At 40.8% G+C, this 26,331-nt stretch overlaps 2 protein-coding genes across 5 annotated transcripts in view; one reads left to right on the forward strand and one right to left on the reverse strand.

The window, feature by feature from the left end:
• The first annotated feature begins 1,265 nt into the window (after positions 1–1,265).
• On the forward strand, positions 1,266–11,313 carry BAG2 (BAG cochaperone 2). The gene is made up of 3 exons (XM_044421579.1): positions 1,266–1,738; positions 7,584–7,693; positions 9,488–11,313. Exons 1-3 carry the CDS (start codon positions 1,575–1,577, stop codon positions 9,886–9,888), a joined length of 675 nt encoding a protein of 224 aa, XP_044277514.1. The 5' UTR covers positions 1,266–1,574; the 3' UTR covers positions 9,889–11,313.
• A 3,995-nt stretch (positions 11,314–15,308) lies between these two features.
• Positions 15,309–26,331, reverse strand: part of RAB23 (RAB23, member RAS oncogene family) — a 37,791-nt gene continuing 26,768 nt past the window's right edge. For all 4 annotated transcript variants that reach the window (XM_044422123.1, XM_044422125.1, XM_044422122.1 and 1 more), the window contains 5 exons: positions 24,926–25,011; positions 21,829–21,985; positions 19,948–20,030; positions 19,474–19,566; positions 15,309–17,051 (listed from right to left, as the gene is read on the reverse strand). In XM_044422123.1, the coding sequence (XP_044278058.1) occupies positions 16,912–17,051; positions 19,474–19,566; positions 19,948–20,030; positions 21,829–21,985; positions 24,926–25,011 (559 nt within the window). In that variant the 3' untranslated portion in view covers positions 15,309–16,911. The remainder of the gene's footprint in view (positions 17,052–19,473; positions 19,567–19,947; positions 20,031–21,828; positions 21,986–24,925; positions 25,012–26,331) is intronic.

The raw sequence follows: 26,331 nt of genomic DNA on the forward strand, positions 1-26,331 counted from the left end.
TACTGGAACAATGTGGGGAGTGGGAAAATATCCTAGATATGGCACATTAAGAATAAATTTATCATGATGGAAAGGAAAAAAAAGCAAGGGAAAACAGGAACCATAGAGTTCCAGACTGATGTGGATGTACTGAACTACATGCTTCAATAGAATATTTGGTTTCGGAGCATATGCAGGGCTTGCTGTAGAGAGGATAGTCTGAGAGAGTGCATCTTTGGACTCATGTTTCTAGGAAGAGCCAAGGTGAGGCTCTTGCCACACATATTGGTGGGAATCTGATTTCAGAAAAAAAAAAGTATTAACTTGATCTGTGTGCACCATGTGCGTGTCTAGCCTATTCTTGAGGGTGTTCAAAGATAGGCTAGACATGCTCATGGTAGGCAGGTCATGAGCGGAGCCAGCTAGAGCCGGGGGGGGGGGGGGGGTCAGACCAGATGGCCTGGGAGGCCCCTTCTGACTCGCTCCGTTTCTATGTTTCTATGATCGTTATGTCCAGTTATATGAGACGATATATAGTATCAGTGGTTAGATTCACTTCCCTTACAAATGGAATGCTTTTGTGTTATTTGTTCTAATTTTTAAAGCAAAGGTTAAAAGTGTTTCTTAGGACCTTTGAAAAGGAAATTAGCCATCTCCTCGCAAAAAGGAGGCTATCACAGTGTTGCCACCCCGCCCCACAACGTTTGTATTCAGCGCCGACTCCATATATCTGCAAACGTGTGCTTCACACTCGAGCCACTTCTCTTTTCAAGGAGAATCAGCTGATTGTAGAGGAGAGACGATCAAAGAGTTGACGCAATCTCTTGTCCTTACCCCCCGCCCTGCAGTAGAAATCGAAAAAGAGCGAAGGAGAGGAACCCGGCCTTGTAGTTGGGAGCGCGCGCCAATTTTCTCTGCCCGCCAAATACTGTACAAACATTTTTTTTAAAGGTTGCAATTTTGCCTTTATCGTGCGGCCGGATGACCTTCCCTCCACTACTTCTCGGGCAGCCTCCCAGAACTGTTAGGCAGGCTTTGAGTCCGAAGCTCCCTACCTCAGCCAGGAAACCTCCAGTGTGGTGCAAAGAAGGGTGCAAACCCGAGAAGGCAGTGGCTGCAGCGACCTCCTCTCACTTGTCAATCCTCTAAGCGCTGCCCAGAGGCGTCATCTGGGTGGCTGCAGCATGGAGGCGCGGGGATTGCTCGGGCACGCGCTGCGCTTCTGTGCAGCGGGGCCCTTTGCTCCAAGCGTTTCCCGGCAAGGAGCTTCCTTCGAGGCGCCTTCACGACGAAGGCGCTCCTGAGCATACGCAAAGCGCCTTCCCCCCTTCGCATGCTTGTTTAAGAAGTCACTCTCGCCCGCTTATACAGTACTCAGGGGCTGGCGGACAGGGCACTCTCTTTCAACGCCATTGAGGACAGGGGAGGAAACGGCTTTGGGCAGGGGCGGCCCGTCTCCTTCTTTGGCAGTGCGTCGGGTGTCAGTCCTGGAGCGCCGCTGTCGCGGCAGCCGCTGCCTGTGAGGGGAGCCCCTGAAGGCGAGCGGCAGAAGCACCCGGCGCGGCGGCGGTGGGTCTCTGGTGGCGCAGCTCGGCATGGCCCAGGCCAAGATTAGCAGCGTCAAGAGCGGCTCCGGGGGCTGCGAGCCAGTCCAACAAGCGGGCGGCGGTCAACAGCTCCGAGGCCGTTTCTTCCGCTCCACCTCCATGGCGGACCGCTCCAGCCGCCTCTTGGAGTGCCTCGACCAGCTGGAGCGGAGGTAACCGAGCAGGGAGGACGAGGCAGCGTGGCCAGGGAGGAGTCGGTCGGTCGGTCGGTCGGTCGCGGCCGTGTGGCTGAGGGGCGTCTGTGGAAGGAGCGCGCGCGGCTAAGAGCGTTCCCACCCCCATCGAGGGGCTCGGAGGACGGGAGAATCGAGGCGCTTCGCCTAGTGTGTGAATGGCCGTGAGAAAGCCGGCTGCTTTCTTGGGAAGAATGCCCCTTATCATTCTAGACTGTGCTTATTTTGGTGCATTATATTTCTTCTAAATATCTCGTGCGCCTCTTGTCTTTTAAGAACTGCATATTCTTTGCTTGGTAGGGGCGAGAGGTGATCGGGGATGCATGACTTCACTTGCTGGAGACGGGTCAGCCCCTCGCCCCCCGGGCATCTGTTAAAGATACGGCACGAACGCTGCTGGGAGTGGGGTGCAGGGCAGATAAATCTTGACAACTTTTAACGATAATCCTGTAATTAGGATTACTTTTAAATTTACAAAAGGCTCTTCAGGCCGACTGGACACCATCAGCCCTGCTGCTGCCAGCCTTCCTCACTAAGAGAGGCTGCCGTGTTGCCACATGGGGCTTCCAAGAAATGAATGGGAAAACAGTGATTTTTTATTTTTTTGGTAATTCACAGAACCTTTGTTAACCCGAGCACGAGTCACAAACAACGTGAATGAGTGAGAGATTGCTGAATCAGATGCTGCTATCCACTCCCTTTCTCCATGCCTTAACGTGAGCATAGAGCAAGGGTATAGAACCAGAGGCCTAGAGGCCAAATCCAGCCCTCCAAGGTCCCCCAGATGGGCATGCACCCTTTCTTTGACCCCATCCCTTTCCCCTCACCTCCACTTACGGTTTGTCCGGGCTTTTTGTAGTCCTCCCCCATTTAAAAAGGTTGGAATGCCACGCCTAAGGTTTACCTCCGGTCAGTAAGCACTGATTCTAAGCACTTTTGTATCTTTGGGCTTTACCTTTTTACTGGAATGTTAAGAGCATCTCCAGAATGGGATTTCATCCTAGGCTGAAAGAGCTTCAACACATCTGGCACAGACCATACTCAAGAACAACTCAGTAAAGCTTTCTGCACAAGGGGAAAACTAGCATTCCCATTCCCAGAGAGGGAAGCTACAGAGTATCCTTGCACACACAGGTTGAACATACGAAGGTAGGGAGTGGGGCTGAAAGGCACAAGCCTGTTCCTTCTTTATGAATGTTCAGTATTACACTGAAAGGAGAATTAGTGCTCTTGTCACCTGGTTCAAACGTCTGTGTTCATTTTCACAAGGTTGAATGGTGTCAGAAACATAAATATTGAATACAGGCTTTGTTTCAACCTCTGGCATCCCAGAGCAACCAGCAGGACTCATCTGCACTAACACCTATCCTGGAGTTCTACTACCTAATACTCCGCAGGCAGCAATTTAAATTTCCCAGATTCCCTATCAATTGATAAGTCATTGAACACTCCAAGACATTATGAGAAATCAAAGTTCCCAGCCGCTCTTGGAGCATTGCAGTAGGTGCTGCTTCAGCTGCCATCATATCAGGTATTCCCAAGGGGTGCACCAGAGGGCATTTTGGCCAGGGTATCCTCAGCCCTGGTTTTGGGTTCTGGTTGATTAAGAATAGTCATTGTTCAGATACCTTTGCCTAACTATAACAGCACCTTCCTTAAATAATAACTGAAATATTATTTAGCACTCCCTCACTCTTTTTAAATATCTGGCCACATTTAACGTTGTTTATTTCACTTAGGCAGAAGTACAGTGTCTTCCTGAAAAACCCACTGTGTCAGGGGAAACCCGAAAGGGAAGAGATGGGGTGGTTGAGATAGTGCTGTTTGGAGCACTGACATTTCTGTGGGAAGTAGCCACTACCACTTACATACTGTTGGACCCAGATGTACAACTGGGCTGGCAGAAGCAGAATATCTGCCCTTCGCCCTGCAAATACCACAGAGGTGGGAAACCTAGTGAATGGGAAGGGCTGTGGTAGAGCTGGAAAGAGGAGAATTACTGAAAATCAGGCAGAGGCACCATCCATGTGTGAAGCCCTTCCCTTTGAAGGCAGATTCTGGATCCAATCCATATTTAAACCAGACATTTCCTTACAATGGAAGCAAGCTTTTGACCTTTAAAAAGAAGCAGTTCAAAACTTGATGTTAAATCAGTGCTTTCATTGGATGGGTAAACCACTGCTCCCATCCAGGCAACAGCCTTCTTGGATAGCAGAGAGGAAATTGAAATTGATAGGAAGTTATTTGCTTAAAGGTTTCACAAGGGATTCTTAGAGCTGAAATCTGAATCCAGGCCTCTCTGTTCCAAGTCAGCATTGCAGACTGACTATCCATGATAACATCCGATGAAGTGCCTCCTTCTCATGCTGCACACAGAGGCAGTTGGACTTCTAGGGGAAAGGAAGGTTCATTAATCAGTGATGACAGCACTACAGAAGAGGAATGCTGTAGTCATATATCAAAAGGGCCTGGGTGGTATATTTCATTGCAGTGTTCAGACTACTACAGTGCACTATATGCAGGGCTGCCCTTGAAGATAGTTCATAAATCACAGTTGTCATACAAAATAGGACAGCTAGCTTGCTAGCCAACTGCCCTAGTTTCTGGGCTCAAATCAAGCTATTGGTTTTAACCTTTAAACCCTTAAATATTTTAGTCTGAGACCAGGGCACCTTGAGGCTTGCCTTCTCAGACATAAATGCCCGATCACTGAGAGCTTCCTTAGAGGCCCTGCTCAAGCTCCCTTTGCCTGTAGAAGTGAGACAGATGACAGCCTGCTACGAGGCTTTTTTGCTGCAGCATTCCACTCTAGAACCTTCTTCCACTTTAGAAAGGCATAGGTGCTGCTCAGCCTATCATTCTGGCAGTATTTCAGTATTTGTGTGCCTTGTTTTAGACTGGTTCATATAATTCTTGCTTTATAATTGATTGTTTCTAATTTTCCATTACTGTAATTACATTTTGGGTTCATCAGAACACTATTTTTGGACAGGGCAGGTTCTTATCTTCCCAAAACTACTGCATAAGAATTTGTCCTGTGTTGCTTGCTTAGAGATGATTAATACATATACCTTTGACACACCACTTTTGGTCTCTTTGTAAAATTTGTAGCAATATCAGGTGACATGAAAAATTTCTAGTGGTTATTTTGGAGCAGGTGTTTCACATATGCAAATAATTGATATCTCCAGCAGTGAATGTGCCCCCAAGAATGGCCCATAGTAGATGTTGGTGAATTTGAATTTCATTGGCGGCTGGGGCTGCCTAAGGCTTTTTTCTGTCTGTGCAAGAATGAAGAAGAAATTTGCTTTGTGAGTGATGTACACAGGTGCTATGGTGGGAGAGACCTATATATAGTTCTAAACTAGAAGGAACCTGGCCACCCCAGCTGTTATTTCTGAAACCACTTGGAGCCTGGACACCTCTTTTGCTAGCAGGGCCTGGGCTTGAGTTTCTGAGGAAACCCCAGCACAGTCATATTTACTCAGATAGAAGCCCATTGAGTTCAATGGAGTTCTCTGCTAAATGTGCTTCAGATTTCTTCATAAGTGGCCAGGAATATGAGGTCTGGAATGAACACAAACAGCGTATATCCAGACACCTTTTCCTTAGCCTAGGAAACCCAAATATGACTTCAAAATCACCCTTTCTCATCCCTCACAGCTTCAGCCACAGGATCCTCTTGCCTGACAGTGCACACCTCAACCTGGATGTGTTCTTTTCTACGGACAGGAGGAAAGAAACAGGTTGTTTTAAAACTTAACAGAATACCTTTTTATGTTCACAGAGCACCTTTGAGAAACAGAGTAAGACACAACGAAATAAAACCTGGAAGCAATTCAAGAAGAGTAATTATGGATGCTATTTCCCTCTGGCTGTTTGCTTGCTTGTAACAGTAGCCCAATATGCAGGAATTTAGCAGATGAGGTTTTTCTTGCGATGGAGATGCAGAAAAAGGAAAGAATTCATAAAGCTTAATTTTTGCATTGTTGGCTTGCTGTTCAAGCCATTGGGACAGCTGATAAAGGCAAAACAAAAAAACCCTGCCAAAATATAGATTATTAAATAAATAATTAAATTTAAATATCATTAAATATATTTAATTATAAAGTATTTTATAATTATTAAATAGCATTATTGTACTAATATTATTGTACTAGGTACTAGAATAGGATACTCCTCTCTGTTATACTAAAGCTGAAAGAAGTGTGTCACCTTCCCACATATATTCCAAAAAGGAAGCTGGTGAACTTAGAAAACTAGAACTAGCATGTGATGAGCAATCTTACTGCATGCTGAGCTACTCTAAAGGTTGACAGAGGTAAGGTGCTCAGCTGAGATGCAAAATAATTGTCAGGCTGTAGCAGGTTGCCACCAACTTGACTAAATACTCCTCTGAACAAAACCTTCCCTGAGCATAGAAAACTAGGTTTCAGGAAAAGTTCTAGTCTAGTTTCCCGTCTGACATAATTTTCAGTGTTTAAATAATTCTTCTGTATGGCAAGCATTGCACCATGTGAAACCCTCTCTGCAATCTGAAGTGGTGCAAAGCATGGAAACACTGAGTTTTCAAGAGGGTCAAAGCTTTTTCTGTGACTTACGTTCTTTGGAAAAAACACAACAGTAATAATGTATAACATTCTCTTTGCTTCAAAAATAAAACTGCATTCATTGATATAGCACAGCTGTACCACTGGAGCCTCAGAGCTAGTATAATTAGCAGCAAGATAATATTAGTTTTGCTAATTCCAACATAGCAATTATTCCTTTTGGAAGCAGAAAATGATTATTTTATGTATGCTAGTCCTACTGATCAAATTGTATGACATTCTTAGGGAATGTTTAACAAGATATGTGAAGGAAAGAAAAGGCTGTTTGACATGGCTAAGTTAAAAACAACATATTGACATTTAAGGACCTTTCCAAACAGTGTAGAGGCAGGGCCCTGCTAACTGTTTACAGGCAAGAAACAAATATAGCCCCATATTCTAGTACTGTTCCTGACTTATCTTCCCCCAGTGACATTAGGCATTTCAATATAAGCATCTTTGTGTAGGTTCCTGTGGGCAAAAACGTCCTTCTCTTGATCCTTACACTGAAGCAAAGAGGTGAACAGGAGATTATCAGGAATCTCGGGGATCTTTACAATTTACAGCCATATGTTTACCCCTTTACTCATAAATATAAATGTAGCTTTACAAAGTTATGAAGTGACCCTACATAAAGACATGTACACATACAGAATCCCCTAACAAAATATTGTATCGTTTTTATACTTTTTTTGCAGGAGCACACTTGCATACTTGCAATTCTGTAAGTGTAAATAGTTGATAACAATTGAAAATGGCTGCTGCAGGTTTTTAAAAGGTCACTGGAATGTCTCAGAATTAGTTCCAATTTGTCATACTCTTTCACTTTTTGTTTAGTTGTCCTTTCTTCTTCAACAATACCTGGGATACTGCACCCACTTTCTTCTTTTGTGTATATTAATAGGTGGTGAGGAAACTTTTTTTTTTCTTTGTCGCATGAATGCTATTCTAGTTTTACATAACTCAGTCCAAGTTGTCTCATGAAGGGCGAAGCAAGAATCATAACTGGATTTCTTATCTCTTTTTGTATTGGTAAATAAAAGGATCGTCATTTGCTTACAAAGTAAAACTTATGAGTGGTGCAAGGAATTTAGTTTTTCAATTGAAATGTAAAATTATTTTGCGTTGCTAGAAATAAGTAACTTTCAGTTGTTCACTGAAGAACATGACAAATCATATGTGTACTATTTAATGATTTGTCAACACTCTTTTTATTTGTTTTTTCCTCAACACAGGGTTGAAGCTTTGCGTGATGCTGCTTCTTCAATGGAGCAAGAAAAAGAAACTCTTCTGGAAATGATCCACAATATACAAAACAGTCAAGATATGAGAAACATCAGTGAAGGTGAGAATCCAGGGATGCTAAAACATCTCACTTGGAATTCTTAAACCTTCCATTTCCCTCATTTTGGAAAATCAAGAAAGCTGTAGAAAGATAATGAATTCATAAATACATGTAACTCATACTGTAGCATTTATATACAGTGGTACCTTGGCTCAATAACTTAATCCGTTCCAGGACCCTGGTCATGACCCAAATTGGTCATGATTTTTTAAATCAGAAAAATGTGAAGCAAAGTAACAACAAAGATCGCAGCCATCTCCCCCCCACACACACACCAAGCACAAGCGCAGCCATCTCCCCACCCCCCCCAGCACGACCGAGATGGCACCTGTCATCCCTGAACGCACCCGTCATCCTGGCATGCTGGGGGGTGGAGGGGAGAGATGGGCATGATCGCGGGCGCACTGGGAGAGGGAGAGATGGGTGCAAACGGTGTGCTGTGGGTGGGGAGATGGCTGTGATCGCAGTTCCATTCGTGCAGGGAAGGCGTGCCTCATCAGAGTCGTGCTTCTGCAGGAAAGACTGGCAGAATCTTGGCCATCTCGCCTGCGGCTCTGCTTTGCTTCTCCCGTCTTTCCTGCAGCAGTGCGCCTCTGATCACGCACGCCTTCCCTGCAGGAAAGCAACTGGGATCGTGGCCATCTCCCCCCTTAGTGGGGGTGCGATGGCTGCGATCTTGGTCGCCACCCAAAGCAGTGTTCACGACCCAAGTCAAAATTTTTCAGAAATTTTTGTTCATGACCCGATTTGTTCATGAACCAAGGTGTTCGTGAGCCGAGGTACTACTGTACCGGAACACCCCCTTTTCAAATGGCAAGATCCGTCTCATGCCACTTATTTTTTAACAGCTGTCAAGGGAAAGAAAAAGTTGGAATTTCTTTTGAGCAGTGTCTAGGCTTGCTAGCTGCGGCACCTTGGCAGGAGGCACTGCCTGGACACAGCCACAAACAGCCTCTTCAGGGTGTTGCTCCAGGATTTTGAAGGAGCTGTCTGTGACTGTCAAAACGGGGACTGTGGAAGCTACCTGCCAAAGAAAACATAAGGCGGAGGAAGCTGCGGCAACTCCAAAACAATTCATAGCAGAGAGGAGACGGGGAAACTCAGTCCTCCTGTAGCACCCCCCTTGGAATACCTACAGGATAACGAACGGGCAAGAAGGGGGCCAACATCCCCCACTGAGCCTGACTGTATGCTGGGCTTGCCATGGGCTATGTGCATGGCAATCTACCTGCTGTGGTTGATTGCCAGGATGGGTTAACATGATGAGCAAACGTGCCTAGTATCTAATATTAAGGGCTTCTAATATTATTCAAGCCAGAATGGAGCAGTTCACATGCTACAACCACTTTTTGTTTGGTTTTTTTAATGAAAAAAATGTCCTGGGTTGTCATGCACAAGCCAGCATGTGACTCATCAGTTAAACCCTGTGTTTCAGCTGGCTTGTTGAGGAGAGACAAGGCAGAGTCTAAACATGTGAGGGACAGAGCGTCCCTGGGTTATTTAGCTTCTTCCTCTGCCATTAAAGCAATCAAGCTACATGAAGTTAATATGTAAACTTGTTCACAATCCAGGGTTTGCAAAGAAACTCTGGGTTGGTGCAGCATGCAAACCAGGCCAATCTCTTATAAGATTCTCTTCAAGCCCATTAGAAGTTTTATTGCTCTCTAAATTTTCTGAAACGAAGAATAAATTATGCACATATTATTATTAGTTTACCTTAATCTTCCAACTGAGTGTGACAATTTTGTCTCATGCAAAGCTTTAAAACCAAAGTATTTCACCTTGAAAATGCAGGTGAAAGAGAAGAACTCAATCTGACAGCCAAGCGCCTGATGGGCAGAACACTCACAGTTGAGGTGTCTGTAGAAACCATCCGAAATCCCCAGCAGCAGGAGTCCCTGTTACGTGCCACACAAATGATTGATGAGATAGTCAGTAAAACCCTGGATGATTTGGAAGACTCCAAGAGCCGCTTAATGTCACTTTATGGTGCATGTACGTCTGAGGCTCCATCTGGACCCGTTGATCAAAAATTCCAGTCTGTTGTAATTGGATGTGCTATAGAAGATCAGAAGAAAATCAAAAGACGACTAGAGACTTTGCTTAGAAATATAGAAAATGCTGAAAAATCCATCATGCTATTGGAGCACCAGAAGAAAACTGCAAGACAGCTTTGCAACAATGGGAAAGATTAAAATAATTTGAATACTGCTATAAAAATGAATGTTTTTGTACACTAAAGGCAGAGAATACTGCTTTAACATTAAATTTATGGAACTTAGTACAAATCTGATACCTGGAAGTTGAGGAGGCCTTGCCTGTCTGTATAGCCCTTAAATCAGTCCTTAAACATTCAGAGCTACAGCTGGAACATTCTGGAAAATTATCTGTACCTTATTCTGGGCGTAAAGGGTCTCCCTGGTTAGAGCACCAATTAAACATGCTGGGCTAGCTGCAGGGCTAACCAGCTGTGAGAACCACAGAACTATATGAGCATTCAAGCAGTTTTTATTCCATGGCTTTTGATCCCAGCAACAGGCTCAACAGACTATTTTACCCTGCACAAGGAACATGTCCTTAAACTGCTAGGTATACTTAAATTAGTATCATAGCTATAGACTTATTTAAGGTATTGGCTGCAAATGTAGGCATGTCCCAAGGGTTAACCTTTTCATATGCAGCATACAATTTACTCTCATTTAATATTTTAATATTTGTAAAGTAATCTCTTCCTTAGAAACTCTCTAAGCTCAGTAGTACATGTTTTGCTCTAGTCAGTTCTCTAAAAGGCTTCAATCTTGGTTGTAATATACAAAAATTTCACCCAGCACACTTTATTGTCACTTTGGTGAATGAACATGTGTTTGAGAGAGAATGCAGAATGGGGAAATTGCTGCAACAGATGTGAAGAAAATGTTGATGTCCACTTTTTTCTTGCTGAATAGGCGTAAATAAAATATATTGTGCTTTACAGGGTGAACACTTCAGTAGGCCTTCTTTTAAAAAGTGTAACTTTGTACTTAAAGATTTGGAATGAAGTAAGGTATGAGACCTTTACTAAATTATATTTTAGTTGCACTTCCCATATTATTCCACATCCTCAGAAATGAACATTAAGACATACCTAGTAATTCACAATCCCCAATTGCAACATTCATCATACTCACAGTTACAGAAAGTGAAGAAGAAACTCTTGTTTTATTCCCTTTAATATTTTTTTCACACTTATTCAACCCTCTGAAGCAGATTTTCTGGGAGTACAGAGAGGGCCAGTGAAAATTTTCTCCCACGTATCTGTGAACTTTATTCACAAGATCCTTGAATCCAAACCTGTATCTTGCAACAGATGATTGTAAGTTGGCAGATGAGCATCATTTGATACTTCCAGGCTAGAACATATGATTCTGTAAAACATGCAAACTTCTAATGTAACAAAAAAAGAGGGTATGCCTTAGGCTAGGTGTGTTTTGATCAAAAATAGACTGCTGTTCTATACCAGTCTTGGCTAAATTCCCATCCTGAAATTACCCATCTGTGTTTCGGAAAAAAAATCAGGATATTAAGTTAATCACACTTACAGAATTCACCATATCCACGAATGATGCAAACAACAAATCCAATGGAGATTGCAAAACACAACGTGATTTAAATAGAAAGCCCCTCCAACATATTGTTTTAATTCTATTATTGTCTACCTAGTCCTTTCAAATTACTGTTATATATTAATTCTGTATGTAATTCTTACTGTATGTGCCTAATGGTCACTGACTTTCAAAGGGCAGAAATGCAATTTTTAAAATGTTTGATCAAACATTTCAGTAGCACTTAAAGAACCTTCACTTATATTCATTATATGCTTATTTTGTTACATAAATGCTAACAAATTTGGGTGTGGAATGTCCTGATTTAAATACTTTAGGAATCAACTTGTGGTTTTAAGTATATTCCTTATTACCTTAATATAGTATTATATATACACACACACAATCTCTCTTAGCAAAAACCCAGTACTCCCTATACATGTCTACTGGGAACTAAGTCCAGTGGTCAGCAGCGTTGGGAGTTTGAGTCTAAACCACCTGGAGTGCACCAGGTTGCACCAAATTGCATCACAGTACGGCCCAAACAAGCACCTGATTTTTTATTCAGTGTAAACCACTGGGAAGTCATGTCGGACAAGCAGGTCTATTAATTAAACAAACAGTAAATGTTGATGAGCTGCATTCCCTCTGCCTCAAGCACTATGCCAAAGCAAGAGGATCCAATTTAGAGCAGCCATCAGCCAGAGAAGCAGCAGCAGCTTGGAGCTGGCTCCGCTCTTCCCTACCAGAAGGCTGCTGAACTCCCTGTTCCCACAGTTGGGAGAAGCCCGCTGTACAGGACTGCAGCATTTTACAGATTGAATGTTCTGTAAACCAGCCTCTAGGTGTCACCAGACATGCCTTTTAGCAAGTTACAGAGAAAGTAAACAAAGTTCATAGCTCAAGCTTACTTCTCTACCCCCAAATTTATTTAAAATGTTATAGTACTGTGCATCTACATATGCTTTAATTGTTTAGATTAACAGGAGTGCATCCATCACTTTTCCTATAATGGAGTGTAAGAAATTAACCCAATCTCTTCAACCTTAGAGTACTTTGTGAAATATTTGCAGCAATAACAGTAGCAAGCCTACCAGACCCCTCACTGTTGAAAGGAACTGAAGGATGCTACTTTCTAAACTACTTGCCTGACCAGCCTTATGCAACCCCATCCCTTAATGTGAAGTCTTACATCATACTAAAGGTCTGACTGGAAACCAATTAGAAATGGGTTTTTTAAAACTATAATTGTTATTAAACAAGTACTTCAACTGTCTCCTTGTTTGAAAGGCAGCGAACAAAATGCTCAGGTCTCAGGAATTAACTTGACAAGCCAACCAGAAGTTCACTGTGTATCTGGGAACTTCAACAGGGTTAAAAGGCACGCAACAAAGTTTAAATATTCCTAAACAGGAAAATACTCTTCAATTTGAATGCATTATAAGGATTTTAACCATCTTTTTATAATAGTTATGGTTTTTAGACTCATCACATGGCTTATTCTCAGCATCCACACCATACTTGGGCAATATCCAACATAGTATGACCATTAGTGTAAATTATGTTACACTAGCACCAAGTCAGTAGTATTAACTGGCATGCCAGGCACCAATGAATGCTATGGGCCTTGTGCTAGAGCAGTTTATGCTCGTGAAAAATAATTTACATTCTCTAAGAAATTATTTGTAAGTTAATGTTCACTCTTTTGGGTGTTGCCCATTACCCTCACATGAATGCTAGAAGTTGCCCAAGTAACCTTATAAATTTATACAAATGGTCACCCTAACTGTAAAGATATTTTATAGACACAAGTAGTTAGGTAGATGATACATAATCAAGTCATGCCATATTATCTGCATCAACTACTATTAAGCAAATTATTTACAAAGTACATTCAGCAATTTATCAAAGTTTAAGTACTAAGAAAAAAGGTATTTATATGACTACTTTGCATATTTCAAGTTGAATACTGACAAGCAAATTAATGTGTAAATAATGCAAAATTTACTGATTATTATAAATGTACATGCTTTCCATGCCCAAGGGCATACAAATTTAAGTCCTAAATAGTCTACTTTTAAAAACATTTTTTTCTGATTTAAAAGTGAAATCTGCATGGTGCTTCAGTGTTTTAAATTATGTGACAGAAGATGAAAGAGGATATTTAGTTCAACAATCTGCAATAATGCCAACAGCAATGATGTTTGGACAGGTCCAGCAGAGGCCTGAAAGCAAAATCCCTTCCCATCCCATCTCCCCTTATGCACCACAATGTAGGCCAACACAAGGCTGGGGCTGTACAGGATTTGTCTATTCTTCCTGAAAATGTATCATTTTAAGTAAAACCTTCAAAACAAGCACCTGCCACAAAAGAGGCAGGGAGTTAGCTTAAAGATGGCAAAACAAACCACACGAAGTATCAGGCCCCAGACATCATTATCTTACAGTACCTAATACTTTGAAACGTTCAAGAGAAACAGGCACACTGTAACAAAAGGCATTAATGTTATAATATAGATCGTTCCTGTTGAGCATGGCTGCATTATACCTAAGGTATACAAATTGCTAATGTCTTCATTGCAATGTTGAGTCGACTAACACGAGTTTATGGCAACTGCATCAGCTTCAGTGTTTATTCTTGACACCCCTGCGTGTTGAGAGAGGCGAAGTTGAGGAAACAGGCGTGTGCACAGGATTGATTTTTATGGATCCTGTTCTATGCAGATAAAGGAATATGTGGGGGGGATCCTTATTTTGCACTCAGGGCTGCATGCAAAGTATTTCTTTCTCACCTGGGGCTGTGGGAAAGCTGCCACAATATGGACAGAATTACATTATGACATCAGCCACCTATTTCAAAGATGCATGACCTGCGGTCCTCTCCAGGGTTGCCCTCACCCCAGAGATACCACATTCTTCCACTTTGTCCCACAGACAGCTTCATAAGGATCATTCTTGCCCCAGTGCTGCTAGGATGAAGGAAAGTATGATCCCTATCACATTCTCTGGAAGAGGGAAGGCATTTACTTCTTCCCCAAGAGATCCATAGGCAGATTGTTGGAATACGTGTGCACATGTGACTGGATGAGCACACATCTATGTGGCCCGACAGCCACATTACATTCAGCTCTTGGGACCAAAAAAACTGTGTACCTTTGAGCTATAGCAGGAAAAATTCTATCCTTCCTCTCCAAAGCCCCCAAGTTATGAGCACTACCAAAGCTGGAAGCACTGATCACTTTTTTGGCAGGAAACTACTGGCCAGCAGCATGACTATGTATCAGAACCTCTAGAATTAACCCTTAACTAAACACACAGATGTTAGAATTCATCACTAAAACAACTCATAGCATTTGGTATTGCTTCCTCCTGGACTTTGATATATTCAAAGTGAAACAGAGAACACTTCTATAATTATTTTCTGAAAATAAAACCCTTTCCAAGCTATCCAAGATGTGATCAAAGTTGTGTTTCACCTACTGCAAGTACTTGAAGTAAAAATGTGAACTCTGAAAAAAGCAGTATGTGTAATGGTCTTAAACACAACAGCACAAATAGCAAATACTTTACACCTGCACTATTTTTTTACAAAGAGAAACAAAAAATAAACTGAGATTGGAGTCCTTCTATTCACAAATCCAACACATGTAAGGTTACCAGTTTAATGTAAAATTGTTCATATAAAAATAGTATGCACGCTGAGCCCTAGATATTTAACCAAGATTGTTTAAGGACATAAAACAATGGATAACTTATTTATATGCTTGTGCAATTGTCCCATAAAGCATGACAAATACTGTTTGGACCCGTACATGTACAGCCATCCAGTGACTAGTTACACTTCTTAAAAACAAAGAACATGTTCCAACATTTTCAAAATGAAAGAAGGGTTTATGACTCCAGTGCCCACCTCATTGCCAGCAACAGGAATGGTTACAGAAGCAAAATAAACATTTTGATCAGTATGTGTGCATAATTTTCTGATTCTTTTGCCCATGTTATGAGACAGCTGGGCCAAGACACCACTGAAAAAGTGTATATATATTTTAGGTTTATTATATATAAATTCATGGAATGTTAGAAACCTCTCCAAAAATATTAACAATATACAGACTTATGGTGACAAGGTCTCATAAGTAAATGAATAATTCAATGTTGATTATAGCTCATAAAAGACTCAATATGGATGTTTAAAAGTAATATTCTGAAGAAGAGCTCATCATCCAAAGGAACTGTACACTTCAGCCTGTAGAGCTTCACGTCGTATTAATTGCCTTTGAAAACAACTATTCTCCTAAACTACTGATATTCTAACATTTCTTAGAAACAGAACAATTGCTGCTGGCAAAGAATTATTACAGAAATACTGTGGAGCTATTACACAATAACATGTAAACAGAATCAGTATTGTAGATACATGCATCAACAGGAAACTAGGGTTAACGTTTAACAATGACCTTGCAGCATGAGATTTGTTTGTCAAAAAAGTTAACATTCTGATTGTAAACATTTTATATGGATGTACATCAACTTTAAGGGGACAACAGCTTGATCCTACACACGTTTACTCAGAGTAAACCCCATGAATTTGGTGGGGTTTACACCCAGGAAAGTGAGCATAAGATTGCAGGCTTACATTCACACTGTGCGATTAAGAGCAGGCACATCTTTAAAGGGGCCTTATCTCCTTTACCTGGGTGCAGAACACGTATTACAAGATACACTAAAGAAATTCTTCAAAATAACTTTTAACCTTTTGAAAACAAGTATCCTCATATTTCACCATGGTTTTCTGTAATGTACACATTACAGAGTTCCAATTTTTTTTAAACAAACAACTAGATGTGTTCTGCTTGCCTGTACCGTTTATCACCTGTTTGCTCAGAAAAATTTAGAATGTATATTGTGACACAAAACCAACCAAAATACTTAAGTGTAGCAGCATAAAACTTAAGTTTTGGCACAACACATTTTTTTAAGTTAAGGCCCACTGTGAAGGGAAAGTGAATATGCAGAGTGCCATTTGAGAAAGCTGCACTCAAAAGTTGAAAAATACTTCTCACATGTCATTAGGTACCATTAAGACCTATAACCAGACATAGTACCTGTTTTATTAGCCTGAATCTTTGACCAAGCTTCTAGATATGTATATAAATTGCAGTTAAAATTCATAAGCTATACAAATATTGCACCACCAATGTTGCAGGAATGTGCACTGAATAATTTACTGAAATATTTATTTCAGTTTCAGTTTTTAGTATCTTCCTAATGAGCCATAGGATCTGTTATGTAGGAAAAGCTATATTATCTTGAACAGTATGAATACAACTGATTTCCATTTATGTTTTCAAGAAGTGAAACCTACTGTACACTTTAATATATCATACCTTTCAACCAGAAAGTTGTCGTATTCAATGTGAAATAAATGCATGGGGTAATGGTTTGATTTCTGTGCCACCAGAGGTCTCATGTACCGATAACAATAATTCATTTTAACAGCAGTATCCACTATAATGTGGGATCCAATGCGTGCAACATCTGCTAAAGCACTGGTAAAACATCTCTACAGCCAGCTGTGTTCCTTACAAACTTGAGGTGAACAACTGTGTCAGACCGGGATTTCTCTGTATAGCAGTGTCAAGGTATGCTGCAGTTGCTAAATGGGCTTCTGTTTTTCTTGGTCCTTTGTTTGTTTGGCCTAAGGTTGATGACATCACCACCATTAAGCAAGTTTGAATTCTGGCCAGAATGACTTCCACCTGCTGTGTTGAAGACACCTATATGAAATTAAAATACATTTATGTATTACTAGCCATCTCTGAAGCATAGTACAAAGTGATTTAAATATTTTATTTTAATGGTTTAATTGGCAGTAGGCTTGGAACTGTTAATATACTGTATAGCTTTATGTTTTTCATTTTGGAAAATACGTCTCTGCTTCCTGATCTGGCAATGAATGCTACAAGCTTAGATGCAAAACCCAGTTTATGTAAGCTGATGCCACTGTCAAGTTAATTTTCCATGAGAAGCCTGAGTAACTGGACATTGGCATTCATCCACCCTCATCAGTTGGCAACTAAACAAAAGCCAACAGGCATTGCTTTTGGATAGAAGAAATGGTAAAGGCTGGGGGTGGAAGACATGAGGGCTTTGAAATAAAAAGAAGAAGAACTGAACTGACTATGAGGTGCTTTAAGGAACAACTATGTGCAAAACTTTAGTATACTTCTAGAAAAGACAATTTACAAAGCTCTTTTCATCAAGTGCAAATTTCTTTTCATAAAACAAGCTTCTTATAGATTTTCACCAGCATATTGAATACTAATAGAAATTACATCTTTTCATTCTGACAATGGAAGCATTTGCACATCATGACAACATACCCTACCAATAAGCTACACTAGGTGGGTTGCTCATGAAGCAGTTCATGAGAGCCCAACAGATGACTGTGCTCACTGTGGACTGTTCCCCCCACGCCATTTCCCTCTCTGTTCTCCTGAACGCATTACCAGGTGATCCTATGACAGGACCTGTCTGGACCTCCTGCCACAATTACAAGCCATTTTGTCCTTTGCTGTGGCTTTTTTGCCCCTTCCGCCCCCCTCCCTCCCTCCCTCGAGATCACGAAAAGCAAGTTCTGATTTGACTTGCCTGAAGTTCTGTTGCCCTAGTCCTGGTGCCTCTGTTGCTCTTGTCTTGTCTCTGGCCAACCATGTCCCAACCATGGACCCTAACAGTTTGCTGAGGCCATCCTTGTCTACACCCCAATCAGAACTTCCACAGATTTGGACAGAGGGCCAAGGCACCACATACAAACTCATGTTTGTTTGTTCGTTCTTTCGTTCATTCTCATTTATTTAGTTAGTTTGTTAGCTAGTTGGAGTTTTTGTATGCCGTCCCATTTGCATAAACCTCGGGACGGCTTCCAACAGCCTCGGGACGGCTTCCAACAGCTCTTGGCTGCATGTGATGGACAGTTCTTGGCTGCATGTGATGGTAACCAAGAAGCAGCAGCAATGAATTCTGAGGTATTATATATCTGCCTATCCTGCTAATGCCCAGCAATGGGGATACAGGTCATATGGCAGTGTTTCCGGGTATTCTGAACCCCTCATGTTGTTTTGTCAGGCCTTTCTGGTGGCCAACTGTCCAGCCAGATGTCAGGAGATATTTCAAGCCCTGCAGCATGTCAGCTAAAGCTAAACCTGTGGCCACTGCCAGTTCCTGGTCCAACTGATGCTGCCAAAGACCAAGCCTTCATACACCCTACCCTAACAACCCAGACCTTGAGTGATGCAGGTTCCTGCCCCTCTGTGTTTCCTTGCTATTGTGCCTGCCTCTTGCCTGACTGTTGCTGCATCTCTCTCCTGCCCAGTTATCTTGTCCAAGGTAGCTGCACCTCTGCTTGTCCTCCTGGTTCTCGACCTTTGGCTCGTTCCTGACAGTGTCCTTGTTCTGCTGTCATGCAGTCCTGTGATTCCTGACCTAAGCCTGTATCATGACTATGGTTTAGACTTGTCATTACACCCTGCTTTTGGACTCTGTCTTGCCTGATGCCCTGGTGCCTCTGTTGCTCCCGTCTTGTCCTGTCTCTGGCTGCCCACGACCTGGCCACCGAGCCTGACACTGCCCTAGGTGAGCTTAGCAAGAGCAACAAGGGGGGTTTGCCACTCTTGTCAAACAGCTCCCTAGCTGCTTCCTTGTTACCCATGATGGCAACACTTGTCCAAGTGTGAAGGACACAACAATCCATCATGGTACAACAACCCCTACAATAAGCCATCCTTATCAGGATGGGTTGTTCTTTGTGGACAACAAGCTGCCATGTAGGAAATGATCGGGATTCACATAAGACAGCAACCAACAGGCTTGTCAGCTATGCTAGATTGTTATGTTGTGCAAATCCAGTAAATGTGTAAGAAATCATGCCTTCCCCATTGATTTCTTAACCTCTGTGTACAAAATTTTAAGAGATGAGTCTAACAAGGTCTACACAGGTTCATTAGTACCCTAACATGGCACTCCATCATATATCTATCGCTATCATATTTTACAAAAAGAAAATAATACATATCTTCTGTACCAATCTGGCAATTTACTGTTTTACTTCCACTTTCACTGAGGTACATGTGAAACAGAAAAAGGCAACCCACAGTTAACAGCAATACTGAACACTGCAATTTATTGCTGCATACATACCAATTCTGTTACTACTTGTGTGTACTATTTCTGGATCTTCAATTATCCGTTGTTTGAGTTTTTGCAGATACTTCTCAGCTAAATACTTAAAAACTACAAGATACAGAAAGCAACATTAGGGCTTTAAGAAAAATTATACACACAAATTTTAATATTCATGCCAGGAGCATCACCAAGTGCTACAAATTCTGGTCTAATTTTTAAGTGATGAAGCTGCTATAAAAATGGGTTTCATGCATATGCAGGTTGTACAAAGACTATAAAGCAGTAGTCATTTTACTGGGTCCTAGCTCTTACTGGTAAGTAAGTCTCTGCTCCTCCATCTGAGAGAGAGTCGCTGGACACAGAAAATTAGCCATCAGGGCAAGAACAGAAATAGATTTTATCAAACAACTGGGAACTAATGCTGACAAAGAAGAAAAATTAACAACTAGCATGTGGATAAGTTATAATTCCAGATTAGCAGTCTCTTACCTTCTGTTACATTTAAATCCTCCTTTACAGAAGCTCGATAGAACCTTAATTTTAATTTTTTTGCCAATGCTTCTGCTTCTTCACTATTCGTCAGAGAGAAAAATAAAATTATGTTGGACATTAGCTGATTTCCATTAGAACAGATAGAATTCACTTAATAATCTTCATGAAAGTAGACTAATTTCTGAAAGTTAACTGCATCTAAGAGCAGTGGAAGTGAATACTACTGAAAGCAGAGATGTGGGTGGTAGTCTTTAAGTATGTTAAACAGTATATAAATTTATTCAGAAAAAATAAAATAAAATAACTTGTTAGAAGAAAACAGGGGATGGAGCTAAAATGGATGGCAGGCTAGCAGATATAAAACACAGTCTGTTAAAAACCAAAATAATATTTTAATAACATAAAAAAACAGCACACATACAAGAAACTCTCTCCGGGAACCCTCCGTGAAGGAAATTAGGAGGGTAAGTACTCGGAGGAGGGCTTTCTCTGCAGTGGCACCCAATCTATGGAATGCGCTCCCCAGAGAGGTCCGCCTGGCGCCATTGTTATTTGTTTTTCGGCGCCAGGAGAAGACCTTTTTATTCAAACGTTATTTTAATTGTTAATATTATTTATTCATTTTATTCTTTGGCCAGGGCGACTTAATTTATATTGTTAATTTACAATGTTTTATTGGATTCTATTTATTTATGGTTGTGAGCCGCCCCGAGGCTTCGGTGAATGGGGCGGCATAGAAGTCTCCTAAATAAATAAAATAAATAAATAAATGAGAGAAACAAAAGCAGGCCAATTATGCATAGGCATAAAAAAGGAAAAGTGTAGCCTTCTAACATATGCCAACCTTGGTGCAATACTGCCTTATTTAATTTAGATTCCAGTCCGCAATAAACTACTCGGAAGTCAGTCACACTGGTTTCAGTAAGACTCATGGCCTGACTGATAGTGCCAGACCCATGTCTTGAAATGCAGATTTGTCCTCTGCATGCAGAAAGTGGGAATGAAGTGTGATTTAAAGCAGACTAGAGGCATGGGGTGGGGGTGCTGAATGCTTCTGTCCAACCTTCCCCTACCCTAGTGCTGCCCCAGGCTCACTTCAGGCTCACTTCTAGTACCAAAAAAGAGTTCCCTGGACAAATGGGAGAGGAAAAGCAGCGAGCAGGGGAGTTTCTGACACTCCCTTTTTATATGACCCTTTAGATCACACTTACTATGCAGACTCCTCTCAATATCCTTGCTCATCTATGACATATAAAACCACATTTAAAAACTAAAGTCATCCCATTACATGCTGTTTGAACTTCAATTGCTTGTACTATATGTATTGCGTTTTGTTGTTTTTATAACCTATTGTGAACCACCCAGAGTTTTGGCTATGAGTGGTACAGAAATGTAATTGATGATAATGATGATGACAACAACAATGATGACAACTGGGGTGAAGATATCCTAAGCAACATCTCTACTGGCTAAAGCCGAGGTGTTGAACCTTGGGTATATAGGCCAAATCTGGCCTGCCTGAGGTCCTCAACAAACCCTCTCTCCCCCATCAACTCTTCATGGCCTTTGCACATTTTTCCCATTCTAAAAGGTCACAATGCCCCTCCAAAGGCTACATTACTGACAATAAGAAATTTATGCTAAAATGTGCACATATTTTTGGTATCTTAGTGCAACAACCACTGGAATTCCTCCTTGAAATTAAACTTAGCTCTCAGGTTGAAGGAAGTTCAAGACCCCTGATCTAAAGTGTAAGTTGTGCCGAGGTATTGGGACAAATGTATGTCTTCCTTTTACATTTAGGGATTCTAATGACAATTATAAAGTCACTTAAATGATTGGAGAACTGATTTCATAAAGTATGGTAACATCACCTACTTTTTTATACAGGAATAATCTAGGAGGTCAATCTTATTCTGAACAAGCACTGTAGGAATGTCACCAACTTCGGATACTACTTTCTCTTTCCAGGTAGGGATTGCGTCAAAAGATTCTCTATCAATGGTTGAAAACACAAGCACACAAGCTTGGGCTCCTGAAAAACAGAATACTAGTTACTAAAGAGTTGATTTAACTACATCAAACCTATCAAATATCTAAAACAGGTCTCATTCTCCTATATTATTCTAGCACAATACTTATTTCTATTTCTGTTCCAATTTTCTCCCATTGTAGAACTCAGGGTGGCTACATGCTGTTCCCACGTGATCTCTCCTCCATCTCAGACCAGTCTCAAACCTGCTTAGCTTCAACATGGTGGATACCTTATGTGCTTCCAGACCATATTCTGGGCCTTCACAATATAAATTACACATTATTTTGCAGAGGCTTTGTATTCCATCTGAGGATAAATATGAGAAACTGAGGCTCCTATGAAAACTTTGTTTTTAAGTTATCCAGTTCAGAAACCTGCTGAATCTCCACCCCGCTGCCCCTCAACAGTCAGAGAGAAAACATTTAGACATTTTCTGTGCTCAAGTTTAGCTGCTCAGGAAGCTTCAAATACCTTAATAGCTTATGGACTACAGCCCCTATTTTGGTAAGGTTTTTTTTTAATCAGCCGTAGAGTAGGATGCAAACTTTTTTGTTGGCTTTAAACTCATCAACAGCCTTTTAAATTTCGAAGTCTGATGCCTATAATGTCGCCCTTCAAGTTTAAGGAGAAATTACTCTTTCACATTTAATCATCCACGTTAGGATATTGTCTGGTAATAATGTTTTAAATTATCTGAATACACAAGAAAAAGCAAAAAGGGTAGTTTTGCAAACACTATACAGAAACCTTTTTTCTTGTTGTTGCTGACTCTGCATGAAACACATGGAGAACAATCAGGTAACTTATCTGGGGATCTCCTGCCATGTTAAATCCACTAGAAGGACTTCTAGTCTTTCTACATACCTCAGGCCATTTGGGATGCAGAACAAAAGGGGATCTTGGCTTTCACAATCAATCCTGAATTTGTTTATACTACAGTTTAAAGAGAATTATGTAATGAGCTCCTTATCGGGATTCAAATACTTGGTACTGAACAATAACATTCAATGTTTTCTATTATAAGAACTGGCTACTTCTGGCATTCTATCCAGTTCCCCACTGCTAACAAGGAATGAAAGGTAATGTTACACTGATAAGCATTCTAACTGAATTTTGAACAGTCACTGAGCAGGAAGAAACCTTGAGTACTTAGGGTAACCTAACACCCCATGCCTCAGCAGAGGTTCTTTGAATATTAGGCTCTGAGAATGGCATTGTAAGAAATATCTGCAAAGTCACACTTGAGATATATATCAGTGTATCAATTCTCTCTCACTTAGTGGGAAGATCAGTTATTAAAACAATAGGCATATCTGTCATTTCACTAATGCAAATTATGTTGCACTACCATAAAGGACCTTTAGCGCAACGCCAATAGCACTTACTTGTGCAACAGTTTCCTGGAAAATCCCCTTGCTCAAGCTAATGCTGTTAGTCCCTTACGTTTATACAACATTATTTTTTAACAGAATGACACCACAGGTTACTGTCCAATCTAAGTAATGCTATACTGATATTCATGTGGCTGAATAAATTTAAGGCAGCATCAGAACTCAATTAAAAAAACCAAGAGGGAGAGTGCATTAAAGGGAATTGTAATATTGTATGTCTACAGAAATGCAGCAGGCTTATACATTTTACACATTATATTTTTATTGGTGATGGTGGTTCTTCTTTTTTGCATTTATATCCCATCATTTTTCTTCTTGCAAGGAACCCAAAGAAGCTTTTATGACCCGCCTCCTCTCCAGTGTGTCCTCACAACCACCTTGTGAGGTAGATTATGCTGAGAATCTGTGACTGCCCAAAGCCAATCAAAGAACAGGGCCAACTGGGGCCTAGAACCTGGATCTCCCAAGTCCCAGTCCAACCCTATAGCCATTATATCACACCGGCATATTGTTCTGGGCGAATTAGCCATTCAGAACCACATTCGACATAAGAAAAGATAAGAATGATGGGATATTTATCTCGTAAGTTATATATTCAGCAGAACACAATCTAAGGAAGCTGAGCTAGGGAATGACTATTATGTAAAATCTTAAACAAGTACTATTGAGATTATTTCACTATCAACAGAGCAGAACTACAAGGATCCTTCTTAGGTTATCACTCAATTTCTCCAGAAAAGCTAATGTACCTAGCTAGTTTCTGTACCAGCAGTTCTTCAGAGAAAGATCAGGAAGAACAAAAAGGTCACCAACAGTTTGTTAGCCAATGAAACTCATGGCATTACTCACACTGAAGACACATTCAAATATTATGGACTCCAGAATGCAGTTGCTGCATGGTGGCAATTTTACACAGAGTCTGCAATATTTATTACTTGCTATCACAATTAGACTGGCTCCACTCTATGAAATAACTCCACATCAGCACTGATGACAGCTACTGGGACTGAGAAACTCTCCAAACTATTCACATGGTAGTAAGTTACAAGCATTGTGGGTTCCACATCAAAACTATTGCCACATGCTATTTTAATGCCCTTTACATTGGAAATAATGTTTGAACTGATAGAAGAAACTTTATTTTGAGGTCAAAGGCAATAAATGGATAGATCTTTTACAAACACTTTGCAAACATTTCGATACAACTAGCTTACAGCAGGTGTAGAATTCTTCTCCGAAAATATCACTTTCTAAAAATCCAATTTAAAATGTTTTAATTGTGTTTCTATTAATATATTTTAAATATTTTCCTCAATATTACAAAAGAAGATATGAAACACAACTTCTAGGGTATATTTAAAACTAAGATAGAAAACATCTAACCAGGACATATAGAAATAATTTGTTTTCACCATAACTTACTAAAACAAAGGCAAAGGTTCTTTGACATATACTGAATGTTATTATTAGGAAGTTGTTGCCATCAATAAGTGTTTATAGTGTAGAAGTATGATAAGTTAGCTTCACATACGTTAGTAATTCTGTTTACCTCTGTAATAAGCTTTAGTAATAGCATCAAATTCTTCTTGACCTGCTGTGTCCCACAGCATCAGTCGGACATCTTCATCATTGACTCTAAAAATCAACCAGTCAATTGATATTATGCATCATTAATAGGTTTAAACACCAAAGCATGTTTTAAATTCAAGTGCTGCTTTATACTTGAAATAAAAACTTAGTGCTTTTTTGTTAGTAATTTTCTATTTCAAGCATGTATGTTGCATCCCACTTCTTTTCAGGCAATCCTAAATGTGATCTTTTCAGTGGGTTGTATCCAATGATGCCATTACCTCACAAAAGTTGGGGCATCCCATTTTGTTTGATTCCTCCTAACCATTTAATCCTCTCACTGTTTGTGAGGGTTGAAGGACCCTCCCCAATATAATGGGGTTCCTGAGGGCTGGGGCTGTCAACAATGGAAGTGGCTATTGTGCACAAGGTTGTAGTAGTCAGAGAGGACTGGAAATAAAGGTCTCCCAACTTGTGCTACCATGTTCTCTATGTGCCACACAGATCCTTCTCTTTGCATGGTTTCCTATTAGGAACGGTGCATAGTGTGCAGAGATGCCTAATTCAGAGAAATGAAAAATGGGTTTGGAGTGGATGATGTCAAAGGAGTTCCCCTATACCACTGGACCTGCTGGATTGATTCCAGGGGGTAGGCAGAAAATGGTTCCCGGCAGCTGTGCTACAGGAAAGCACCATTTCATAACACTCAGTGGATTCGTGTAAAGACAGTTCTATTTGGCACAAGTATTCTTCGCTTAGCTGACAAATCCTAAGGTTCTATCCTATCCTTAGTATCCTTACAAGGCAAGTTAAACTGAGAAAATACGACTTCCCCAAGGTTTTGCAGCTGAGTGAGAATCAGATCCCAAGTCTCCTGAGTCCTAATCCATTACTCCCAAGTAGTATAACCACACTAGATATAATTAAGTTTAACTTAATTTGAAATGAGCCCATTCCACTTCTTTTTCTCCCCTTCCCTGGAAAAAATGACCTGATTACTGAATAGCAGCAAAGAGGACAACATTTAACATTTCAGTTTACTTTTAATTGGAATATTCATGTCTCCTGCATAAACTGGTGTTATTCGTTGTCTGAAATATTTCCCATTTGTTTCCACAATTATAACCATGCTATTTCATCTTGCCACTAGTGGCAAAGTAGCCCTTTCCTTCTTCATATACAGAAGGTAAGCATTTTTGCATTGATTATTTGAGTTGGTAAATCGGGCACTTATGTGGGAAGACAACTGAATACAGTTAGCATATAAATGCCTTAGTTTCACTTCTATGAACAAATAACAGTGTCACATTTTCTATGAGACATGTGTTCAGCACTGACAAAAGCATGACATACACAGGATACAACACACCCAACCAAATAGCAAAG

The sequence above is a fragment of the Varanus komodoensis genome, unplaced genomic scaffold (assembly GCF_004798865.1).
Source record: "Varanus komodoensis strain SLA01 unplaced genomic scaffold, ASM479886v1 scaffold12, whole genome shotgun sequence".
Classification (NCBI taxonomy): Eukaryota; Metazoa; Chordata; class Lepidosauria; order Squamata; family Varanidae; genus Varanus; species Varanus komodoensis.

What these genes read in the sequence shown, in the direction of transcription:
- BAG2 (XM_044421579.1), top strand. Translation starts at nt 1,575, where the DNA reads ATGGCCCAGGCCAAGATTAGCAGCGTCAAGAGCGGCTCCGGGGGCTGC. An exon ending in CTCGACCAGCTGGAGCGGAG is followed by an intron (nt 1,739 to 7,583) that starts GTAACCGAGCAG and finishes TCCTCAACACAG; the next exon opens with GGTTGAAGCTTTGCGTGATG. An exon ending in TATGAGAAACATCAGTGAAG is followed by an intron (nt 7,694 to 9,487) that starts GTGAGAATCCAG and finishes TTGAAAATGCAG; the next exon opens with GTGAAAGAGAAGAACTCAAT.